Here is a 23,179-nt window from a genome sequence, read left to right on the forward strand (position 1 = left end):
TTTCTTGATTGATTCCCGCCTTACATACTGAGGCAGGCAGGTCTTGTATCCAGAACTCTCCATTCTGGCTATTCTGGCTAGCCAGCTTCCTCCAGGAACTCCCTGTGTCTTTGCCTCCTTTGAGCTGACATTACAGACTACCTCAGCATTTATATGAATTCTGGAGATTTGCACTCCAGTCCTCACACTTGCATGGCAAACATTTTACCCATTGCACCTCATATCCAGACCGTTTGTTTATTTTTAAACTAATCTGGCTGTGTTGCTTAGGCTAATCTAGAACTCTTGGCCTCATGTGATCCTCCTGCCCCAAGCAGCTGGATGGACCTGTAAGTAGATAAGACCATGCCCGGCTCCTCTACTTTTGATTGAACCATGGGGCACGTCAATGTTAATTCAGTCTCAATAAACATCAAATCATGCTCCAGAGTGACCAAAGCACTAAAATGTCAACTCCGAGTGAGGATCATTTCATGCCATTCAGGGGTTCTGAGAGCCGTGGTGCACACAGGTTAGCCAGATCCAGTCATGTGCCTAATCCTGAAGGCGCCCCTCTCAGAACGGCAGGGGTTTTCCCTAGAAGACTCAATAGGTTCAATCAAAATCAGGAAAGAAGCCCCCAACCTCGGCACCTCCAAAGCCCTCACTGATGACACTAGTAATACTTGTTTATCAACGTCAGTATGTGACATCTACTTTATAAAGTGTATCCGTCCAAGCAGGAGGCTCGAGTGTTGATTGGCGGAAAGCAAAGCGGATGGCTTCATGTGGAGTTTTATGTTTCTGGATTCATTCAGCTCCATGGAGGGATCTGAATTCACTGGACTTCACTGCTTTGTTACAAGTTAGACATTTATAGAAAGCATAGTTCGGCCTTGTGCCCACAGACTCATTGTCATGTGTTTGCTTAGTCTTCGGTTGGATGTCAGCTCCCAGGTAAGGTACAGGGACACTATTCTTCAGTAAACGGTATTTATCAGATGTTTGATCACGGGCAACGCTATTGTGGAGGATGGAGAAGCAGTCACATTGGTAGAATAAGCAATGACCTATGACTGAGGGACATTACCCCGAAGGTTCTGCAGCCTTGGCTGCCCTGGAACTTGCTCTGTTGATCGGGCTCATCTCGTTTTTATCCATACTCCTGTCTCTGCCTCCTGCCTCCCAAGCACTGGGATTCTAGGTGTGCATCGCCACGCCTACCTAAGTAGCTCCTGTTTTAACACAGGCAGTAGTTTTTGCCTTAAATTCCACCTGTAGAGATTTAGAGATCCATTATTTTGATCTAACACTGTCTTCACATCAGGACAAATCCCAACATCGGAACGATAGAATAGTGAGAGGGAGCTGCAGGCAGCACAGTGCCTTATTCTGTCCCCTCGAATGCTGCCAACTGGACCTTCGCTCCCCAGCCGGAATTGACAGGATCCTTTTCTACTGCTCCAGACAAATTCAGTTCTGCTGTAGCGGGGACCATTCTGAAAGCTTATCGGCCACGACAACAGCAGTGCTGGACTGGGCTGGTCATGTGACATTTGGGCGTCTCCTGGGACACTTGCTTTTTCTGGTCTTGCTCCTGTGGCTGCTGTAGCTAAGAGCACCTCAGCCTTGAAGAAAACCCTGCTCTCCGCCTGGTGGTCGGTGTGGTTGTGGTGAGCACCCCGGGTTCCCTCCACACAGCCTCTCATCTTCCAAGTCCTTCTCCACATGTTAACTCCAGTGTGGAAGTTGAGCTCTTCCCACAGGGCTGCCCACAGAAAATGTCGTATTTTATGTCCAGGCAGTGTCACACCCAAATCATGCAAAGCCAGTCCAGCTTTCATATCCTGCCCCTGGATGGGAGGGGTGACAGACAGACTGCAGAAGTGTGACGGGGAGCAGAGCAGGGGCCAGCCTAGCCTTCCTAACCTGTACAAGGTGGTTCATCTGTTTCTGAAGAGGAATGGAGGCATGTCTACTCCCTCAAGCCTTCCCAATCTTCATAATTGCAGATATCACACTAAGACACAACTTCCGACACTGTTTCAGTCACGGGCAGTATAAAAATGGCATGACGGGCCCTCTAATGAAATTCATGGTGGAGGGTCAGCTCCATCAGAGACACGGCACGTATCCAGAGTGGGTCTCTGTCTCAGAATCACTGGTGTGGGCCCCACTGGTGATGACAAGAGACTTGCCATCGGCGACTGAGATCTCAGGGAGCAGAGGCGGCCTTGCTGCAGCAGAGGTGTATCCTGAGGTGCATGCCTGGTCCTGAGGTGGTCGTTCACTGAAAGCACAGGAGCACATGGTGCTTAGACACTATTAAGTGCAACACGGTTTATCTCTCACCCATACACAGAGCTCCCAAGTGTTCCTGTACTGCACTCAGAAGTAGGATCATTTTGCCACTGGAGATCTAAGGAAAATTTCTACAAAAGACAAGCGAGGCATGTTGACGCACACCTGTAATCCCAGGGCTTGGCAGGTAGAAGCTGGAGGATGAATTCAAGGCCAGCCTCAGCTGGCACAGACACACACATGCCTCTGTGTATGTTGATACTTGAAGGCCATTGCATCCATGAAACGGGATTTTCTATAAGAATGAACATTCTTACAGATGTTCAAAAGTTATGAGATTTACAAGGCCTCAGAGAAGAGCTTGGCAAGTCAACAAATGATTTTTTTTTTTCGAGAAAGGGTTTCTCTGTGTAACAGTCCTGACTGCTCTGGAACTAGCTCTGTAGAGATCTGCCTGCCTCTGCCTCTCAGTTGCTGGGATTAAATGTGTGCACGACTACCACCTGGCGAGTTAATCAATTTAAAAGAGAGGAAATAAAAAGCAATGATGAAAATAAGAATGGAAAGAGTCAGAGCACAGCTTCAGGTAGCAGAGACGCGGGGATCCTGGGACTGTGTAGCCTGGGAACCCAGGCAAACCACGGTCCAGGGTCAATCTAGAGGAGTGTCTCAGTAAAGGGTCTGTGTTGGCCTGTGAGGACCTCAGTTCTGTTAACTGAGGTGAGGACATCCTTCTGCTGAGAATGGTACCATTCCCTGGGCCCAGCATCCTGACCTGTGCCAGTGGATAACCAGGGCCGACTGTAAGCACGCCTGTGTTGTTTCATGCAATGTGACCATGTCTCAAGCTCCTGTGCTATGACTTCACGTGATGATAGACTGTAACCCAGAACCATGAGCTAACAAACTCTTCTTCCCTAGATTGGCTTTGTAAAGGCATTTTGTACAGCAGCAGAAGCGAAACCAAGGCACACACACAGTGTGTGTGTGTGTGTGTGTATGTGTGTGTGTGTATGTGCGTGTGTGTGTGTGTATGTGTGTGTGTATGTGTGTGTGTATGTGTGTGTGTTTGTGTGTGTGTATGTGTATGTGTGTGTGTATGTGTGTGTGAGTATGTGTGTGTGCATGTGTGTGTATGTGTGTGTGTATGTGTGTGTATGTGTGTGTGTGTATGTGTGTGTGTGTATGTGCGTGTGTGTATGTGTGTGTATGTGTGTGTGTATGTGTGTGTGTATGTGTGTGTATGTGTGTGTGTATGTGTGTGTGTATGTGTGTGTATGTGTGTGTATGTGTGTGTATGTGTGTGTGTATGTGTGTATGTATGTGTGTGTATGTGTGTGTGTGTATGTGTGTGTGTATGTGTATGTGTGTGTATGTGTATGTGTGTGTATGTGTGTGTGTATGTGTGTGTGTATGTGTGTGTGTATGTGTGTGTGTGTGTGTGTGTGTGTGTGTGTGTGTTTGATTTTTTCGAGTAGGGTTTCTCGTAGTTTTGGAGCCTGTCCTGGAACTAGTTCTCGTAGACCAGGCTGGCCTCGAACTCACAGAGATCCGCCTGCCTCTGCCTCCCGAGTGCTGGGATTAAAGGCGTGAGCCACCACCGCCCGGCTTTAGTGTATATTCTTAACAGGTTTCCCAAGATTGATCTTCCATGGGGACCTGCCCTGGATCCAAGCAGAAACACAATACTATTTGAAGTATCTCTGCACTTACTGTTAGATTTACAAGAGGCTTCACCACTCTCTAGGTGTGTGATTCCTCATGTTAACTGTGGGTTTATATCATGCACATTAGGCTTGTGGGATGAGAGATTCCTTTCCCCAGGCAGCATTTTGAGGGAAGGAGTGTAGGAAGTGGTATCTTTCTTGGATACAACCCATTATCCTTAAAAATAATACTATATAATCAAACAGGGTTTTTTTTGGGGGGGGGGCAGGAGTTCAAGACAGGGTTTCTCTGTGTATCCTTGACTGTCGTGGAACTCTATGTGTAGACCAGGCTGGCCTCGAACTCACGAAATCTGCCTACCTCTGCCTTCCAAGTGCTAGGACTAAAGGCATGTATCACATAGTCTTTTACATTTTTGTGTATGTCTTCCCTGATATGCATGTGCACTTCGTGCGTGCCTGTGGCTGTCAGAAGAAGGGAGTTGGATTACTAGAAACTGTGAGCCACCATGTAGGTGCCGGGAACCGAACGCAGGTCCAAGTGCTCTTAACTGCTAAGCCTTCTCTTCAAACCCAGGGGTTTATTTTTAAATGCTTTTCTTTGCCCATAACGGGATGGTGTTCGCGGGATCTGTCCGCGGTGCTGAACGCGGTTGCCCGCTTCCGGCCTTGGGCTTGCCCTACAAAACAGGCCTCAGGGCCCGCCCTCCAGCCGGTTTCCCTAGCGCGTCCCTCTTCCAGGTACAGCACCCAGGGAGGTTGGCACTCCGCTGCTGATCTTGGGCTGGGCCTCCCTCTCCCGGGCGGGAACCCTGGTAGGCGGGCGGCGACGGGGCCTCGGGTCGCGGAGTGGCGCCGGCGCCTCCCTGCGCGCCCCCTCCCCAGCTCCAGGCCTCTGCTCCTCCCCCTGCCCGGTCCCGCCCAAGTGCGCCCGAGGCCCGCGCCTGGAGCAGGCAGAGGAGAGGGGGCGAGGGCGGCGATCGGGAGGGCGGAGCGCAGCTCGGCGCGGGCATGGACGCGGAGTACCCTGCCTTCGAGCCGCCGCTCTGCAACGGCCTCAAGCAGCTCTGCCAGCGGCTGCAGGAGGCGTACCGCGAGCTCAAGGAGGACCTCGCGCCGTTCAAGGATGACCGCTACTACAGGTAGGTGCCGAGGGCCCCGGCCCTGTGTTCCCGCCGCCGCACCCCAGCCCCGGAACCCTGAGCCCGGGACAGGGCAAGGGGTCAAGGGCAGCCCCAAGCGGCCTGTTCCTGCCTGGGCCCTTCTCCATTCTAGAACCCTGAGCCGGGAGGCTAGCCTTTGTAGGACTGGGCTTTCGTCCCTGCTTGGCTCCTCCCTTCTGTCCCGATCTCCCACGCTTGCTGCCTAGCTGTCTCCACAGGAGCCTGGCCAAGCCCTGCTTTGGGGAACTGCCGCCCCCACTCCTACACACACACACACACACTCCTGAGCTTCCCTGAGTAGGGTGGGCCTTTGCCTCTGTGCTGGGGTGCTCTCAGGCCCTGGCACATGGTCTCAAACCCCGGGTTCTTCCCTTTCCAGAGAAGATGTGCCTAGCAGCCACGTATGAGCGAGCGTCCAGAGGAGCTGTGGGTGTGGGTTCGTTTGAGCTCTTTCTGTCCCCTCACCTGCAGTGGAAACCAGAAAGGTGCAGGAACCTGCCAGCCTGCGGAGGCTTGGGATGCTTGCTGAAGGGCACCTTTCCCTTCCTTGCTGCGCGGTGCTTTCTGGTGGGAAGTGTGTCTGCGGCGAAAGGTCTTGCTTATCTAATGCCTGGAGCTGTAGGGAAAGGACTTCCGCTGGGTCCAGAGAGGCACCGGCCTAGGTTGATTGCTTTACTGAGTAGCTGTGTGAGCGGGGAGTTACCCGAGTCGAATCTCAAGCTTCCTCGTCCGTGAAGGGACAGCTTGACCGAGGTTTCTGCAGGTGGGAGTCTAACATGCAAACAGCTCACACATTTGGTGGTAAAGGGGGCACTCCGTATGCTGGGCTGATAGTTACACTGTTCGCCAAAAGCGGTGTCACAAGTAAATTTCGAAAGCCCAGCAGCTTCCTGGGGCTGTATCATGTCCATGAATGGAAAGGCCATTTTAAAAAATGCAGTGTAGCAGGTCAGGGGACGCGGCGGGTCAAGCCTCTTGCTACGCAAGCCTGATTACCCAAGTTTGAGCCCCAAACCCACGCAAAGGTGGAAGGAAAGAACCTACACCGAAAGGTGACCTCTCACCCCTGCAAGCACGCTGTCACCTACACGTGCCTGCATGTCACACATTATGCACACGTACACACACACAACAATAAAATTTCAGAATATTTAGTCGTGTCTTGATGTGGCGCGGAGACCCTGTGAGCCCCATAATCTCTCTAATGAAGCCTCCCGAGAGACCTGGCAGGTAAAGGAAGCTCGCAGGCGGGCGTTTCAAATTGCACTGTTGAAATAAGAGAATCTCCCATCTCTTTTCCTGAGTGTTTCCCATCACTCTGTTTAGTGTCCACTGAGAACATTTCTTTGATAAAGGAGCCAGCAAATAAGGGCGTGGTCTCCACGCAGGTAGCAGAAAAGAGAATAAATCACACACATGGTTAATCTGCAATTGGGTCATTCTGTCCACACATTCAGCTGTAACAGCTCCTGGGTATCTCCTGTGGCCATTCTACGTGAGGGGGATGTGTCCATGAGCAACAAAGACTTATGTCTAAATCGAGGCGAACCATAAATGGGATTTCAGGTTTCCATGAAAGCAAGCCAGGCAAACCAGGAGACATGATGGCAGGAGAGGTCATGTGGTCAGAAGAGTCTGTAAGAAGAATGAGAAGCTTCCTAGATGGGGCATCACGGGTCAAACTTACAGAAGAGGAAGGAGGTGTACAAAATCCCTGGAGCCCTAGACACATGATCTGTTCTGGGCGCAGACCGGAGACAAGAGGGTACAGAGCATCTTAGAGCAGGGATGGGTAAGATTAGAGCCTTGACCTCAGACCAGTGTTGTGTTGAAAATAAATGACTGACAAACCACCCTGGCAAAGGCCACTGGAGGGAGATGAGTTGATTCCGGCTCACAGGGATATAGTTCATGATGGCAAGGAAGCCAAAGTGTCAACACCTCAAAGCAGATGTTCATGTCATAGCCATAGCCTGACAACAGAGAGAGATGGATACACAGTAGCCTTTCTTCTTCTATACGGCCTAGGGAATGGTACTGCTCACAGTGGGCAGAGGTCCCTCCCTCAAACAATACAACTAAAATACCTCCACCCACCCCCGCTCTGGCATGTCCAGGGCCCATCTTCCAGGTGATTCTAAAGTGTCACACTAACAGCTAACACTAACCATCACACCAATAGCTACAGCTTGCATCGGAACAGTGAGAGTCAGTCAGTGAAGGCCCCCAGGGTCACTGGGGGAAGTGACAAGCAGTTTGGCTGCCTGACCTCTAGCAAGCGTGTGAATCGTTTGTCATTTGAGTTAGGTTCTGCAGACAAACTTCCCATAGTTGGAAAGGGGCGGAGGTTAAATCTGCACCCTGCCCTGAGAACAAGGGGACTGCAGGGAGCTTTATACTGCCAGATGCAGCAAAGCACTTGGCTGCGAACCGCAGCGACTTCTGTAGCAGAGAGTGTTTTATAGGTCATTAAATACTCCCCAGGAGCTCCACTGAACCTCCACATCAGTGGGTCATTCCTTCGCACCCCAGCTGGAATGCTCAGGTTCCAGTTCCGGCTGCTGGGTCTGCCTCTCCAGACGGCGGACTTGCTACTACTCGGTCGGCAGCCACTTTCCTCGCCGCTGTCCTGGTTTCCTCACGTGTGACTAATGACACACCAGCCCTCCCCACTTCCCCAGAGGACTAGGGACTAACCTCACACTGTTGACAGTTTGCTCTAACAGGGTAAGGCAAGGAACACAACTGTTAATGACTTGTCTCCCAACGATGGCTAGCCCCTCCTTCCTTCAGCTGGCGTGGCTTTGTGCCTGTCCTTTACAAGATCTGCCCCTGGTGGAAGTTGCAGCCATGTGATCAGAGTACTAACAATCATCTCCACAGGATGGGAGATGACAACTGTGCTCCCTATTAAGAAAGGGAAAGTGGGGAGCTGAAATCCTGGGTTCCAGGCTCAAGTCAGCCCTTCATGAACTCCCTGGATTTAGAGAAATCACTGAATCCCCCCATGGAATTGAGACAGAAAGGTGAAGCCCCTGAATGCAACCTTCACAAAGATGTTCCGTGTGAAGAGAACCCCAGAGATATGCTCGGCCAGAGAGGACAGGCACCACAAGAGATGTCCTCGGCCAGAGAGGACAGGCACCACAAGAGATGTCCTCGGCCAGAGAGGACAGGCACCACAAGTCAGCCTGAACAATGTTGCCAGGCCACTTTGTTAGTCCAGCAGATTCAGGAGATAACTGAGTTCTTTTTAATGCAGTAGCAGTTGACTGCCATCGGGGGCTACTAGCCATTTGAACTGCTCCTTCTCACTCATATTCATGGGGAGGAGGGGGTGGCATCAGTGGAGAAGGCAGAAATGTTGACAAGGACTCAGAACTGTCATATACTTCACATGGGGTACAAGTGGGTGTCATCTCTGTAGAAAATGCTTGGTGTCTGCAAAGGCTGGGCGTCCACTTCCTTTGAGGGTGGCATCTCCTCCTGGGACCCACACAGGAGTCCATCAGGAGACAGGAAGCTGTTCTTGTCAGAACAGGTTTGTGCTGACATGGATACAGTGTAAAGTTTCTAAGCCGGGGGGCGACTAAATATTCACCCAGAGTAGAGAGATGAATGCGTGCACTTAGCCCATGATTGGATATTATATGGGGATAAACGCTTCACAGCTGTCGACACACCTCAGTTTCGCACAGTTCCCGAACCCCAAGTGTCACCCTGGAAAGCTGGCTGGGCAACCCACTGCCTGCGCCTCTTTCCATCAGCCGGCTGCACACACATCCTGCCCTGCCAGGTCCCGAGTGAACGTCTAAGCGCAAGCCTTGTGGATCCTTCCAGGCCTTGCCCTGTATGCTGAAGGGTTTGCCCCTGAGGTGGGACCTCCTTAGACTTAGAACTCTTGTCTGCTGCTGCAGTGACTTCCTGTGCCTTGTTTTCCTTCTTTGCTCTCTGTGTGATTTCACAGACTCTCTCGCAAGGTCTCCTTGTCAGTGTGTGAATTCAATCAGATACCCTGCAGGAGGAGAGGACCTGGGGTGCTCTTGTGAGTGTGAGTTGTACATGTTACAGAGGGACATTAATTGTGAATTGAGGAGGGTTACGGTATTGGAACCAGGCACTAGTGACTCTTCTTACCTGTCTGGCAGCTAGCTTCCAGATCAAAGGGAGAGGCTGGGCAGAGATTCCCTGAAGCTAAAGATGGAACAGGATCCTTAGTACCACAGTAACTCTGATCTAGGCCTATGGACCTGCCTTGAGTCATTCCAGGACTTCTAAGTGTTCGTCTCTTTTGTTTTGGCATTGAGATAGGGTATAGATGCTTGCTGGCTCAGCTTTGGGAGTACTGGAGATGTTTCTCAGTGAATGATGCAAGGGTCTAGAAAACAGAACACTCAGGTGGGAGTGAAATTTAAGTCCTAGTCCCAGGCAAAACTTTCAACTCTCTATTCTCTGTTCAGTTGAATGAGAAACAGTGTGACATCCATGTCGGCCTCCACAGGGAGGAAGAAGAGGGGATGTTGGCAGCGGGAGCTCTGGATGCCTTGCCTGGGCCCTCTGCATGTGGAATAGAGTGTTTTCCGTATCTGTGGTTTGTAAGGAACCGTTATTTAGAATACAGGAAGGATTGCTGTGACCCGAGCTTTGTAACCAAGTCCTGTGTCTACAAGTGGGCAGGACACCGAGTTTACAGGGTGTTTGATGGTGCAGAGACCCATAGACCACGAAACATTGGAGGAGGAGGTTCTATGTCTCGGGGAGGAGGGAGATGCTTGAGGAGGTGAAGGCTTGGCGGTGGCAGGAATCTGGTTAGGACTGCACTCCATGATCTGCCTGCAAGCTCCTCCAGGACTCATACTAACCCAGGAAGCTATGACATGGAAGTCTCTCCTTCTTGTAGGAGGCTGCTTGTTTGTTCTGGGCTGCTCAGACTCCCGAAATAACCACACAGAAACTGTATTAATTAAATCACTGCTTGGCCCATTGCCTCTAGCTTCTTATTGGCTAATTCTTACATCTTAATTTAACCCATTTTTATTAACCTGTGTATCTCCACAAGGCCATGGCTTACCGGCAAGGTTCCAGCTCGTCTGTTCCTGGCAGAGGCTACATGGTAGCTCTCTGACTCCGCCTTCTTTCTCCTAGCATTCAGTTTAGTTTTTCCTGCCTAGCTCTATTCTGCTAAGCCACTGGCCAAAACAGCTTCTTTATTCATTAACCAATAAAAGCAACACATATGCAGAAGGACTTCCCATACCAACTCCCTGCTGATGCAGGAGACCCCAGCTCTGCTACCCGGTGTTTACCCCGGTGCTCTGCACCTCAACCATGAACTTCCAAACACACAAAGAAACTTCAAACTCAAAGTTGTGCACCCTGACTTTTACAGTGCCGGGGATGTAGCCTGGGCCCCAAGCATGCCAGGCAAGCACCCTACTGTTGAACTACAGCTCCAGATCACCCCTTTCACGGATACTGGACACATAGTTTCCCTGTATAGGATACAGGTTCCTATTAAGTATGTGGAGTACACCCAACAATCCACAGACCCCAGGACAGGTGGCTTGCTTGGCGACCAGGTCCGTCACCCCTCTGCTGTGCGTGAGCAGGCTTTTGTTGTCCTTTTCCACTGTCCTGGCTGGTCTTCTTTTCTGAACCACTTCTCAGTTCTGCCCCGTGCCACTGAGGCAGGAGGAAGGTGAATAATTAGACAGGTTGTGAAACACACTTCCCTGAGACTGGAGCCTTCTGGGACCCAACACCCATCATCTTACATTGCATTCTTCCGTGTACCTCATTGTGTGTCTATAGTCCACATGATATAGACATGCCCATAAAGCCTTCTGTCTCCCGGGCCTGTCCTGAACCTGCCCGTCCATAAAGCCTTCAGTGTCCAAGCCTGTCCTGAACCTGCATGTCCATGATGCCTTCAGTCCCCAGGGCCTGTCCTGAGCCCGCTCGTCCATGATGCCTTCAGTCTCCTGACCTGCAGTAGCAGCAGCTGAAGCCACACAATCAGACCTCTTGCTTGGTGGTTCAATAACATTTAATTATTTCTGTGAGAGCCTTGGGGTGAGCACAGTATTTGTTTACTTATTCCTGACCTGTACCTCTCTGCAGTCTCTACTGGCCCTGAATTCATGATTGTTCTGCTTTAGCTTCTCCAGTGCTGGTATTAGAGGCATGAGACACCTCCTTGGTTTTTCTCTTTTTATTTAGTTTTACTATGTTGCTTGGGCTAATAAACTCACCATGTAGACCAGGTTGGCCTCAAACTTAGATCTGCCTGCCTCTGCCCACCACGTGTGAAGTGTGTATGTGTGTGTATGGTGTGTGTGTGCAGGTGTGGTGTGTATGTGTGAGGGTGTTGCAAGGAGAGGGCCGCTTGTTCATCCTGGCCACCCAGAACCAAAATAATCACGCACAGAAACTGTATTAATTAAATCACTGCTTGGCTCATCAGATCTAACTTCTTATTGGCTAACTCTTACATCTTAGTTTAACCCATTTCTATTGATCTTTGTATCGCCACATGGCAGTGTCTTATTGGGTAAAATTCCCAGCATCTGTCTCTGGCGGCTACATGGTGTCTCTCTCCAGTTCTGCCTTTCTTCCTCTCAGCATTCAGTTCTGTCTTCCCCGCCTACCTAAGTTCTGCCCTATCAACAGGCCAAAGCAGTTCCTTTATTAACCAATGAAAACAACACATAGAAGGATTCCTACACCATGCAGGTGTAGTGTATGTGTGTGAGTGTGGTATATTTGTGAGTATGTGGTGTATGTGTGCAGATTTGGTGTGTGTGTGTGGTGTGTATGTGAGTGTGTGGTGTATGTGTGAGCGTGTGGTATATGTGTTGGGTGTGGTGTGTGTGTATGTGGTGTGTGTGTGTGTGCCGGTGTGGTATGGTGTATGTGTATGTGTGTGGGGGGGTATGGTGTATATGTGTGTGTGGTGTGTGTGTTTGTTGTATGTGCGCAGGTGTGCGCACCCATGCTTGTACACAGAAGCCCCAAGAGGGCTTTGCTGTCCTGCTCTCTCACCCTCCGTTTTACTCCCTTGAGACAGGATTTCTCACTGAACATGGCTAGGCTGGTGGCCCATAAGCCCCAGTGACCCTCCATCTCTGCGCCCACAGGGCTGTGGTTACAGGGACCTGCCCACATAGTCTTGCCTGGCTTTTTACAGGGGTGTTGGGATCCAAACTCAAGCCCTTGTGTTTGCATAGTAGGCAGTCTTACTCGCTGAGCCTTGTCTCCAGCTTCCCCCGCCCCCCGCCCCTCTCTCTCTACTATCTCTCTCTGCCACCTGTCTCTGCCTGCCCGGAGCTGAGATGACAAACACACAGCCACCCTGCCTGACTGTTCATTGTGGATTCTGGGGGATTGAATCCAGGTCCTCATGCGTGGGTGGCAAGCACTTTATCAACCGGATCATCAGCGCAACCCCCAAGTCTCTTTCTAAAATAACAACTGTCTCATAGTCTCTCTTGTCCTATCCAGAAATGTCTTAGTAATATCAAGAATGCCTCCATAACTTTCAAATTTACTTTCATGCATTTGAACCGTAGCAGCCTCCTGGGAAAGCGCATCAGGAGGCCCCCTCTCCCCGGCCACCACCTCAGGTCCTGTAGGTGGATGGCTCTAATACCACCACTTACAGTCCAAGTTCACCCAGTGAAGTCCCCTGGCTTTGCTGGCCCAGGTCACTGCTCCTCTGGAATTTTCTGTACCCAATCCCCCGCTACCCTGTGTGCTCTTGAGTTGTTTGGTTTAGTCCAGAGTCAGGAAACCAAAGGAAAGCCCCCGGATCTGTGTGTTCAAGGCTGAAGCAGAGGATTTCCTCTCGACTCTGGGTCCTGTAGCTGGGCACGTCCATCCTGTGCCCAGGACTGGCTCACCTCAGCCTTCCCTACCTCAGCAGTGCATGGAACATTATGGTCTAACTGAGCAGCCTTTGATTTGTTACACAGGAAGTGGGCTGAGCTGAGGACCGCAGCAGTGAGAAGGGAGCTTTGTCATAGTGTCCAGCATTAAGAGCCATGTCCATGCCAGGGAAAGCTAGTGTCACTCACTGTCACTCCCCAGGGATGGCCCTGCAGCCTCTATGACTAGGATTTCTTACTTCTCACCGGGATACAGAGTATCCGGAGCTCAGAGATGCAGCTGGCCCCCAGGAAGAGCTACAGTTGATTAACAAACTTGCTGTGTCTCAGAGTCCTGGGAGGAGGGGAACCCCACAAAGCACCCATCCTAAGCTGCACTCTGGTCTGCTTTAACTGGGTTGAGGTTTCTTAAAGCTCCCCAAGTGGTCTTACTTCAGCACATTTTGCGACCCACTGTCCTAAGCTAATTTGCTCTTCTGCTCTTTGGGTTCATCACCCCCAATCTTGGATCAATACTGGGATTCCCTACCCAATGCTCAGGTTGCCTGCTCTCCTGGAGGAATTCACCCTCAGGTAGGCACTCCCTGAGGTTACCATGGAGACAAGGTCACCACCTTCAGCTGGAGTCTCAAGAAAGCCCACAAAGACAAATGCCTCATTTCGCATTTCCAGAGCAGCGCCGTTTCCTAGTGCAGGATCTGAGGGCCAGCTCCTCAAACCTGGCCTTGCTCAGACTAGTACTGTCCCTTCTTTGGCCTTTCTCCTGGTCCTCATTCCACTCTGCTTCTTCTGTGCTAGTGAAAACTCCCAGGCTTCCAGCCTCTGCCACCACAGACCCTGGCACAGTAGTGCTGACAGAGGGGTAGGCTGCGCAGTGCCTGAAGGCACTGGCCCTGGCTTGTTTGCCCGGGATGGGTAGTCACCGGATGTGCAGGCTAGACCTTAACCCAGGGGCCACAGGAGATAGGGCAAGCCGAGAGATGGTGGTTTCTGGTAGTTTCTCTGGCACTGTCTTGTAGACCAATCAGCTATGTGCCACCTCGTAGTTTCTCTGGCACTGTCTTGTAGACCAATCAGCTATGTGCCACCTCAGACCCTTCCAGTGCACTCTTCTGTCCGCCCCCATCTTTGTCATCTCTCAGGTTCCCTGTTCTTGATGAAATTAACATGGAGACTGTCCCTAGTTCTGTTCTTGAGGGAATCAAGCTAAAGACATTTTTTTTTTTTAATGTTAAGACAGGTTTGCCTGGTAACTCACAGAAACAACCAACAACAATAAAAACCAGGGACCAGGTGTGACTTGCTGTTGCCTTCCTCTGGGGGCGGGGGGTTTCCAGGATATAGGACTCTCAGTGCTTACTCTATGAGAAGGCTCAGGCCAAGCAGAGCCACTGGCTCACCCTAGTAGGAAGGTGAGGCACTCACTGGCCCTGCCTTCTTGTCTCTGATCCCATGAGAAGGCTTCCCCAGTTCTCCCAGTTTTAGAAAGCAGGTTGGTCTATCGCTAGTCAGTCAGCAAGTGCCCCTGAATCATTTGCTTAATGCTCATGTGCACTGTCTCCCTGGCAGGGCTGTCAGATCTTGGAAGGGGGAGGCACATAAAAAGTGACAAGTGGTAACAGCGGGATAGTTGGAATAGCACACCTCAAATACTGTCGTTGGTTGTTTCCACTGTTTGGGCTCTTTACTTTTTGGGGGAGCCGCCACCAAGCTCCCAAAGAAATTACATACAGAGACTTAATATTGCTTATAAATACCCCGTCTTAGTTTGACTTGTTGCTAGCCAGGTTTTTTTTTTCTTAAAGTTTTCTTAAATTATCCCATCTACTTTTAGGCCTCTGGGCTTTTCCCTTTTCTTCTGTATATCTTACTTTCACTCTTACTCCATGGCTGGCTGCGTGGCTTCTCCTTTTCTAGTTTCTTCATCTCCGCGGCCAGATTTCTCCTTTTGATTGTCTCTGCCTGCCAGCCCCGCCTATCCTTTCTCCTGCCTTGTTATTGGCCATTCAGCTCTTTATTAGACCAATCAGATGTTTTAGACGGACCAAGCAACCCAGCTTCAGAGCGTTAAACAAATGCAGCATAAAAGAATGCAACACCCTAAAACATAAAAGAATTTGCATCTCTAAACAAATGTTCTACAGCAGAAGCAAATATAACACATCCACACGGGGACCAGCATCCGTTTCACTCTGACTGGGGCTGGTGCAGCAAACGTGAAGGGAGACATAGGAGGCAGAAGAGTTGGGCCTGAGCCCCGCAGGCTGGGGGGTGAGGCTGCACTTGGGCATGCTCGCCTCCCTCGGCTTCTGGTTGTGGGTATCAGAAACCCGTGGACATTAGTTTTAATGGTTGCTAGAGAGACACAAGAGCGTGGCACGTGCTGACGCCTTAACACGGCAGTAAACTTTAGAGAGCTGCTAATAGCTCCTTACATACTCCCCCCCCCCCCCCCAACACACTTTCGGAGATGAAGGAAAGGGGAAGCAGCCACAAGACGGGTGTCTGGGGACCTGGACAGGGTCTCTGGGATCGTACTCCTCGGTGATTTTTAGACCCGAGCCTCGGCTGTCCACGACGATCGCCCACGTGACAGGTGTCCAGCGCGAGTGCTGCTGGAGGCCGCTCCTCCCTGCCGGGCTGCCGCTTCCGCGCACGTGACCGCGCGTCGCGCTCTGATGCGTTTTCCGCGGCCGGCTGCTCGGCCTCGCGTGTGGCTCCGGCTGCGGCGGCTGCGGGACGCCGGGCGGGCTCGGGACGCGCCGGCGGCGGCCGAGAGCCCGGGGCTCCGAGATGGAACCGTAAGTGGCCGGCCACGGCTTGGGCGTGGGGTCCCGGGGCCTGAGGTTGGGGACCCCGGCTCGTGCGCGCCGCGGGGCTCCGGGCGGGCGCGGGAGGGTCCCAACGGGGACCCGCGGAGAAGGCTGGTCCGTAGCTGCTCCGCATCCAGAGTCGGTGAGGACGCCCCGGCTCGCACACCCGCCGGCTGGAGCTGGACTCCCAGCTGCGAACGGGGTCCTCAGCTCCCCCAGACGCGCTTCTCGGTGGCGTTTGGTGACGTGGGCACGCTGGACCTGGCAGAGCCTCGTTAGATCTCTCGGGTGCTGAGTTTTATAGGAGTTTTACAATCTGCTGACTTGGGGCCCCGTGTCGCTCTGTAAAGTGCAGAGATTTTAACGAGGAAAACCCGAACCCCAGGGACGCCATCCCTAAAGCTGCTGTTGACGCAGCTGTCGCCTGGGTGTGCACTGAAGTAGCGGTGAGGGAGTGCCCGGAGCCGGGGCGACTGAGGTTGAAAAGTGGCCTCGGGCGACCGGATGCCATTCTTAGGCTCATTCGGGGTTCTGGAGCAGCAGGGTAACTCGGGAAGCGTTTTCTCAATGCAAGAGTCTACGGTGGAAAGACGCCTTTCCTCCGGCTTCCTTAGAAGTTTGACTTCGGTCCCTCCAACTCACGGAGGAACTCCTGACTCAGGTGGATTAGAGGCCAGCTGGAGGTGAGTTCGTGCCAGGCACGGGGACAGCACTCACAGGTGGTCTTTCTCACCTCTTGAGAAGGGTGCCTTCCTCCAGGAGTTACTTTGCTCTCTAGCAAAGTGGTAGCTACTTGCTTCGGGTGGTTCTCCCGGGCCCGGATCTGCGTGGCACAACTCCATCCTTGGTGCTTTTCAGGGGGATTACAGAGGCAGAGGATGTGAGAGAGAGTTAGGCCTTGACCAGGTCTGAGATCCAGGAGTCTGTACAGGACAAGGAACTAGACCAGAGGAAAGCCATTACTAGGAAAAGGTCACTGGGAGGGGCTGCAGACTGCAGCTTTGTTAAGGGCTTGTCGCCTACAGCTCTGGACATGTGCTGTCTGGGAGGCAGGCCGTGGGCTCTGATGGGCAAGAGGGTAAGGGTGGTGTGTATCTCTTAGGGTATTTTTTTTTTTCTGAATGAAACTGATGTCTCAAAATTAAAGAAAACTTGAGTGTCAACTGTGTGGTAGAGACTGTTGTATCCCTTTTTTTAAATTTTGTTTTATTTTATTTATGTGTGAGTATATGCCATGTGCGTGTGAGTGCCCGAAAAGGCCAGAAGAGGATGTTGGGTTCTCCAGAGCTAGAGTTCCAGGTGGCTGTGGCTGTGATGTGGGTCCTCTGGAAGAGTAGCCAGTGCTCTTACCTACAAGGCTCCTGGCTGGCCCCTCCACCGCCCCCTGCTGCATCAGTTTACACCCATTGTTTTGTGAGCTTCCCCACCACTACCCTCCTGTAGGGGAGTTACTCTTGTTACTCAAAGCTACAAATGCAGGGCACAGGTGTATAGGAGTCAGCGAGTGCCTGAATAACTCACAAGTCTCCTTGAGATGGTAGCTTCCATGGTCAGAAATCCAGAGCCCACGCTCTTGACAAAAGCCGGCAGCTAATGTGTGCCCAGTCAGGGGTATTTGGGAATGAGGCTTCACCTTTACTGGCAACTTGGATCCCCTGTTTCCTGGAGGTTACTATAGGAACCAGCATCCTAGAGAGGCAGAATGACCCACCCCGGGTCACCCTGATGACCCATGGTGGAGAAGGGCTTCCCTGCCCGCGTTCTGGACTGTGACAACCTGGCAGCGGTCTAGCGTATGGTCTCTTTGGGCCACACGTGGCCTGTGTGATCAGTGTTTGCCTGCTTCCTCCTCTGTCTGACTTGGGAGGGTGTTCGATGACCTAACCTGCATGTCCCTGGGTATGAGCCACTGGGCTTGTGGCCCAGGAACAACATACTTGAACTCATGCTCCCTTAGAGAGCCTAAATCTTGGTTTGTTAAACTGTGTATGTTGTTAGGCCTTGGATGGCCACGTAATGCCTCTTTTGAAGTCTGCTCAATGGCTTGCAGTCTATTCGACTTAGCTGATTGAAGTTTCAACCTTCAGGTTTTCCCCTCAGAGTTTCCTGTCAAGTGCTGGTTCTTTAAAAGGTGAAGATGGTAGGGACTGTAGAGAGTGTGAGGGGTGGTGGCCCCCTTCCCAAAGCTAGCCCCTCCCTCACATGCCGGGTGTGCATTGTAGGTTCAGATTTGCCTCTCCCTCCTGCTTCCCCAGCCCCACCTCCTATTTCCCTTTATGCTTCAATGGCTGGGAATACCTGTCCCCCAGGGTAGCTCCCTGGTGGCTAGCCTGGTATCAAGCAGGTGCACAGGAAATGACAATTTTTCCCACTCATTGGCTGGGGCTAAAGGAGCAAGAGACTTCTTGCACAGTGGATCTTAGGAGATACTGTGCCAGCGTCTTCATTTTGTTTTTTCAAAAATAAGGAGAAAAGCTGAGCATGATGAGGCATTCCTGGATCTCTGGTCGTGACTGGGAGGCTAAGGTGAGTGGATCTCTCAAGCCCAGGTGTTCAAGTCTAGCCTGGGCAACAAATTAAAATCCTGGTTGAAAAATGAAATAAGTTGTAGGGTATGGCAGACCATGAAAAAGCAGGTCAATCTTTGAGTTTGAGGCCAAAGTTCTACATAGCAAGCTCAGAGCCAGCCAGGGCTACATGAGAAAGAAAACCAATAAATAAATTATAATACAAACAGAAGAATGCCCCCCCCCTTCAGCAGAGGAGCAAATGCAGTACTGCTCACTAACATAGTTGGGGTTTTGCTGCTTTCTCAGTGCATTTCTCTAAACCTGTTGTTCGAGAATTCATCAACCTGTAACAACAGCCTTCTGAGGCCTCGGTTTACCCCAGTCCTAAGAGGGAGAAAATGTCACTTGAATGGTAGAAAGTTGGGACTCAGGCTTGTGGGCAGCAAGCCAGTACCTTGAGTCAAAGGAGATTGTTTTTATGCCAATTGTGTTGTGAGGGGGAGGAATAGACTCAAGTAAAATGTAAAGTGGGGTGATGGATTTCAAAACCCTTTCCCACTGAATGGGGGATCTGGGTTGACCGCGTACCCAACTGATGGCTCCGAGGACTCTTCAGTCTTCTTGTTTTGCATGCATGAGTGTGTCTGCCTGTGCAGGTGCTCGCCATGTGCAGGCTGCAGGTCAACGCTGGCTGTCTCCCTCACTCTCCACCTTCCTTTCTGAGATGCTCTCTCACCAAACCTGCAGCTCACAGATCTGACTAGCATGAACTGGCCAGTGAGCTCCAGAAATCCACCTGTGTTTGCCTCCCCAATGCTGGGATGACAGGTGCATGCCGTGCTGTGCATGGCTTTATGGATCTATGTGGTGGTGCCCGTGGCCCCAGCCCAGGTTTTCGTGCTTGCCTGACAGGTACTCTACCCTGCAAGCTGCCTCTCCAGCCTCATGACTTTAGTCTTCTCTACTATTCTAGTGGTGAAGAGATAAGTCTTGGGAGTAAACTTACTTCCTTTTAGGTGATGGTTTGGACTGTTGTTGGGATACTATAATGGTGGTGATAGTTGACATGGGTTTCTCCTCTGGGTAAAGTGTAGCAGGATTTCTTTCTGGCCACCAACCAGCTCCCAAATCATGACATGGAGACTTATGAATACCCGGCCTTAGCTTAGGCTCGTTTCGTGCTCTCTCTTTTAACTTGACCTTTTCCTCTTCATCTCCGTTTGCCTCTGGGGTTTTTAACCTTCCTTTCCTTCTGTATATCTTACTTTCACTGCTCTTGTGTCTGGCCAGCAGCTGCTTGACATCTGACCCTGCTCGTGTCCTTCTCTTTCTCCCTTGTTCTCTTCTTCTCTCTTCTGCCTAGATTTTTCCTCCTACTTACTCTCTCTGCCTGCCAGCCCCACCTATCCCTCTACTGTCTAGCTGTTGGCCATTCAGCTTTTTATTAGACCAATCAAGTGCTTTAGGCAGGCAAGGTGAAACAAAGGCAACACATCTTTGCATCGTTAAACAAATGCAGCATAAACAAATGTAACACATCCTTACATAGTTAAATAATCCACAACAGTGAAGCCGGCACCAGGAGTGCTTTCTTACCTTCTCCACTCAGCTAAGTCCTGCCCTCTGGTTATGGACTATTAGGGGCCTGTGTAGGAGGCAGAAGTGCTTAGTGGGCATAATGGTGGTGACAGGGACTAGAAGCCACTCAGTCAGGCTAATGGGGACTGGACTTTCCAGCTGGCTAAGCCAGGATGCTCCCTGTGCCAACTGAGCATGCCTGATCCTTGATGATTTGTGCCGGGTCAGATGGCCTTTGGACCAAAGGGACACAGAACTGGTTTGCCTGCTTTCAATGCAGAAGACAGAATAGCCACAAATGCCACTAAGAGGTGACCTAGAGAGAAGATAGTCACATCTTGCAGCTACAGTCGTTCATTGTTTATCATAGCAGGAAATGTAGAGGAACCCAGAGGAAGAAACCATAAGATCAGGGCAAAGAAAGTAGAGACTAGGACTCAAGTGTTTAGACATTTATCGTGCATAGGATATACACTGTGAGCAGCAGGAACTCTGGGCTGGGGAAGGTGGAGAGGAGAGTGAACAGTTGGTCATTTTCAGCAAAATCATGAGAGGTTGCCTGCTCTTCTAATAGTGGTTGGCATCTCTTACTCAAGGCAGGAGAGGTACCTGGGAGCTGACGCTAGTTGATAGGTGTAGCACGATTTCTAATTGGTCTTGATAAAAACCCAGAGTCAGATATTTGGGGGTGAAAGCTGAAAGATCAGAAAAGCAGAGCAGCCAGCCACTAGTTCTGACCTCCATGAAATCCTCAGAACCAAGGGGGCAAGATCCTGTCTCTATGAATCATCAGACTGAATCCTAAGTTCCTGTCTCCTCCTGCCTTATAGTCCTCTCTCCACACAGCCACATCACTTCCCATCTCCACCTCCCTACCGCTGGGATTAAAGGTGTGAGCCACCACTGCTTGACTCTCTTTTGGCTGAGTCAACCGCACACTCAGTTTGCCTCTGTCTCCCGTGTGCTGGGATTAAAGGTGTATGCCACCAGTGCCTGGCCTCTATGGCTAACTAATGTGGCTAGCTCCACACTCTGATCTTCAGGCAGATTTATTTGTTAAAGCACAAACAAAATACCATCACAGATAAGTCCGTGGCCGCGGGAAGGGCAAGGCCTGCTGGCAGGGATGCCTATCGTGAGTCAAAGGCTGAGGGTGTGTTCTGGTGCTGTGAGATAGTGTAGTCCCCAGCTGGGGCAGTGACTTAGTATTTTGGGTTTCATTTTTAATTTTGCTTTTCTGCAATCTGGGAAGGATAAGCATACTCACAGGTGTAGAAGTTAGCTAGATTTGGGGAATAACCAGGCCAGCTCAAAGATAAACAATTATATTTTTACTTATTATAAGGGGAAACTCACACCACAAGAATGGAAAGTCCAAGTTCCACGGTGTCCTGTGGGAATCATCCAGAAAGAGAGCGAGCACCTGGACCATCCCAGTTTTTTCTTCTGGGCTCCAGGAAGCCACACCTTAACTAAGTTCCACTTCTTGTAGATGATTGGCTAACAAAGCTTCCCCCATCACACAGAAAGCTTCTGGCTTTAATAGAATGTCTTGTGAAAAGGGGCTTAGCCTGCAGTGGGGACCCGGCCTCTTTGGAAGTCACAGTGGAACATGGCCAGGCTCAACTCCCCAAGACCAGACTGCAGTGACTTTAGATGGCATCTGTCTTCCCAGTCCCCGCACCAGACTGCTTGTGGCATCCAGAATCCAGGCTTACGCAACTAGTAGATGGAATGGCTAGGGCCTGAAGTGAAGAGCACTGTGGCGGAGCACGTGATGGGCGGGCCAGGGGAGTGAGTGCAAAGGGCTCGCACTGAGGTGTCTGTTGGCTCCCCAAGTGGATCAGGTGAGTGGGCAGTTAGTAGGAGTATGGACTTGAGGGCTGGATGGAGATGGTGATGCAAACCCCTCACCTGCCTGAGACAAGCCTGAGACAAGCTAAGGAGTGAGCAGAGACAAGAAGAGAGAAGCAAAGGGCAGCAAGAACAGGGTGTACCCCAGGAGAGACCCTCTGTCACGGAGACCCCTATAGCTTTACTTGCCTTGATGCCGTCACAGACTTCACCCCATGGAAGCAGTTCCTCGGGAGGTGGCGGCTGGGCTCACAGTTTGGATAATGGCCGCATTGGGGTGGTTTCTTGGGCACATGAAATTGATGCTTCAGAGCCCAAAGAGGCCATACGGATGGACTGTTTTGTTGCATTAGGAAGATCTTCCGAGGGCCCTTGGGGCCCATCTTGTCCAGGATTGTAGGGCATATTTATGAGATCCCAAGTGGGAAAAGGTTGACAGATCCAGAGAGGAAATCTGGCACATGTGCCATGATGGACAGCAGAGAGCTGGCAGGGGCCATGGACATCCCCTGCCCTGGTTAGCTGGCCAGCAGGTGTGTTTGACATGGCCTAGGTATAGAGAGAAGCAGGGATTCCTTCCTGCACCCTGGCATCCCACCTCTGGTTTAGCGGAACTGCACACTGTTGTAATAAGTAATGGCAGATGAGTATATGTCTTAGTTGCTTTTCTGTTGCTATAATAAAACACTGTGAGCAAGGCAATTTATAGAAGGAAGGTTTACTTGGTACAATGGCAGGAAACTACTGAATGGACTTTGCATAGGGGCCTGCGAGAGGCCCCTCGTGGAGTTTCCCGATGGCAAAGGATTACCTTGAATATTCCTTGTTTACCTACATTCATTAGTCCAATGCTGCCTTTGCCCCACCTTCACATAATCCAGAAGGGAGGGGCGTTCTGAATGGATTATTCTTAGAAAAACATTATTTCTAGGAATCTACAATCCCTGCAAAGTATAAATCCAGGGTGTGGTCATCATATACAGCCTGCCTTGCTTTAGTAAATACCATAGGCTCCTTCTCCAAGAATTGGATCTTGGGAGATTTCCCTACCTCTGGCTTTACTCCGTTCAATAATCTTAGTCTCTTCTCTGAACCAGATACTCCATTGTAATTGTGGATCAGTCTCTAAAACACCTTTAACCAAATCGTTCCAGTTGTTAGGGATAATTCTATTACAAATTGACCGCGAGCTTAGCATCTGCTTCACAAAAGGTGAATGCATGCCATATGAGACTATTGCTTCCTTGAATCTCCTTACATCTCTCAGTGGCACAGGAGTCCAGTTAGCTGTACCACAGACTCTGCCATTTGGCAATTCCTGAAAGGTTGCTGGATATATTAAGGTTGGTTGTCTGAAAACCTTGGGCTGTTCTTCTCTTTTCTTACAATGCAATACTGAAATTGGCTCTCCATTAAATTCTTCTGTCAGGG

General features: G+C 50.8%; 1 protein-coding gene across 4 annotated transcripts in view; it reads left to right on the top strand.

Moving 5' to 3' along the window:
• The first annotated feature begins 4,603 nt into the window (after positions 1-4,603).
• Tmem181 (transmembrane protein 181) overlaps positions 4,604-23,179 on the top strand; it is a 60,063-nt gene continuing 41,487 nt past the window's right edge. Inside the window, exon 1 of one of the 4 annotated variants that reach the window (XM_075950562.1) lies at positions 4,604-5,089. In XM_075950562.1, the coding sequence (XP_075806677.1) occupies positions 5,074-5,089 (16 nt within the window). In that variant the 5' untranslated portion in view covers positions 4,604-5,073. Of the gene's footprint in view, positions 5,090-15,676; positions 15,795-16,443; positions 16,490-23,179 lie in introns of those variants that run through there. The other 3 variants (XM_075950570.1, XM_075950578.1, XM_075950554.1) reach the window with 3 other exon arrangements.

The sequence above is a fragment of the Microtus pennsylvanicus genome, chromosome 1, assembly GCF_037038515.1.
Source record: "Microtus pennsylvanicus isolate mMicPen1 chromosome 1, mMicPen1.hap1, whole genome shotgun sequence".
NCBI lineage: Eukaryota > Metazoa > Chordata > Mammalia > Rodentia > Cricetidae > Microtus > Microtus pennsylvanicus.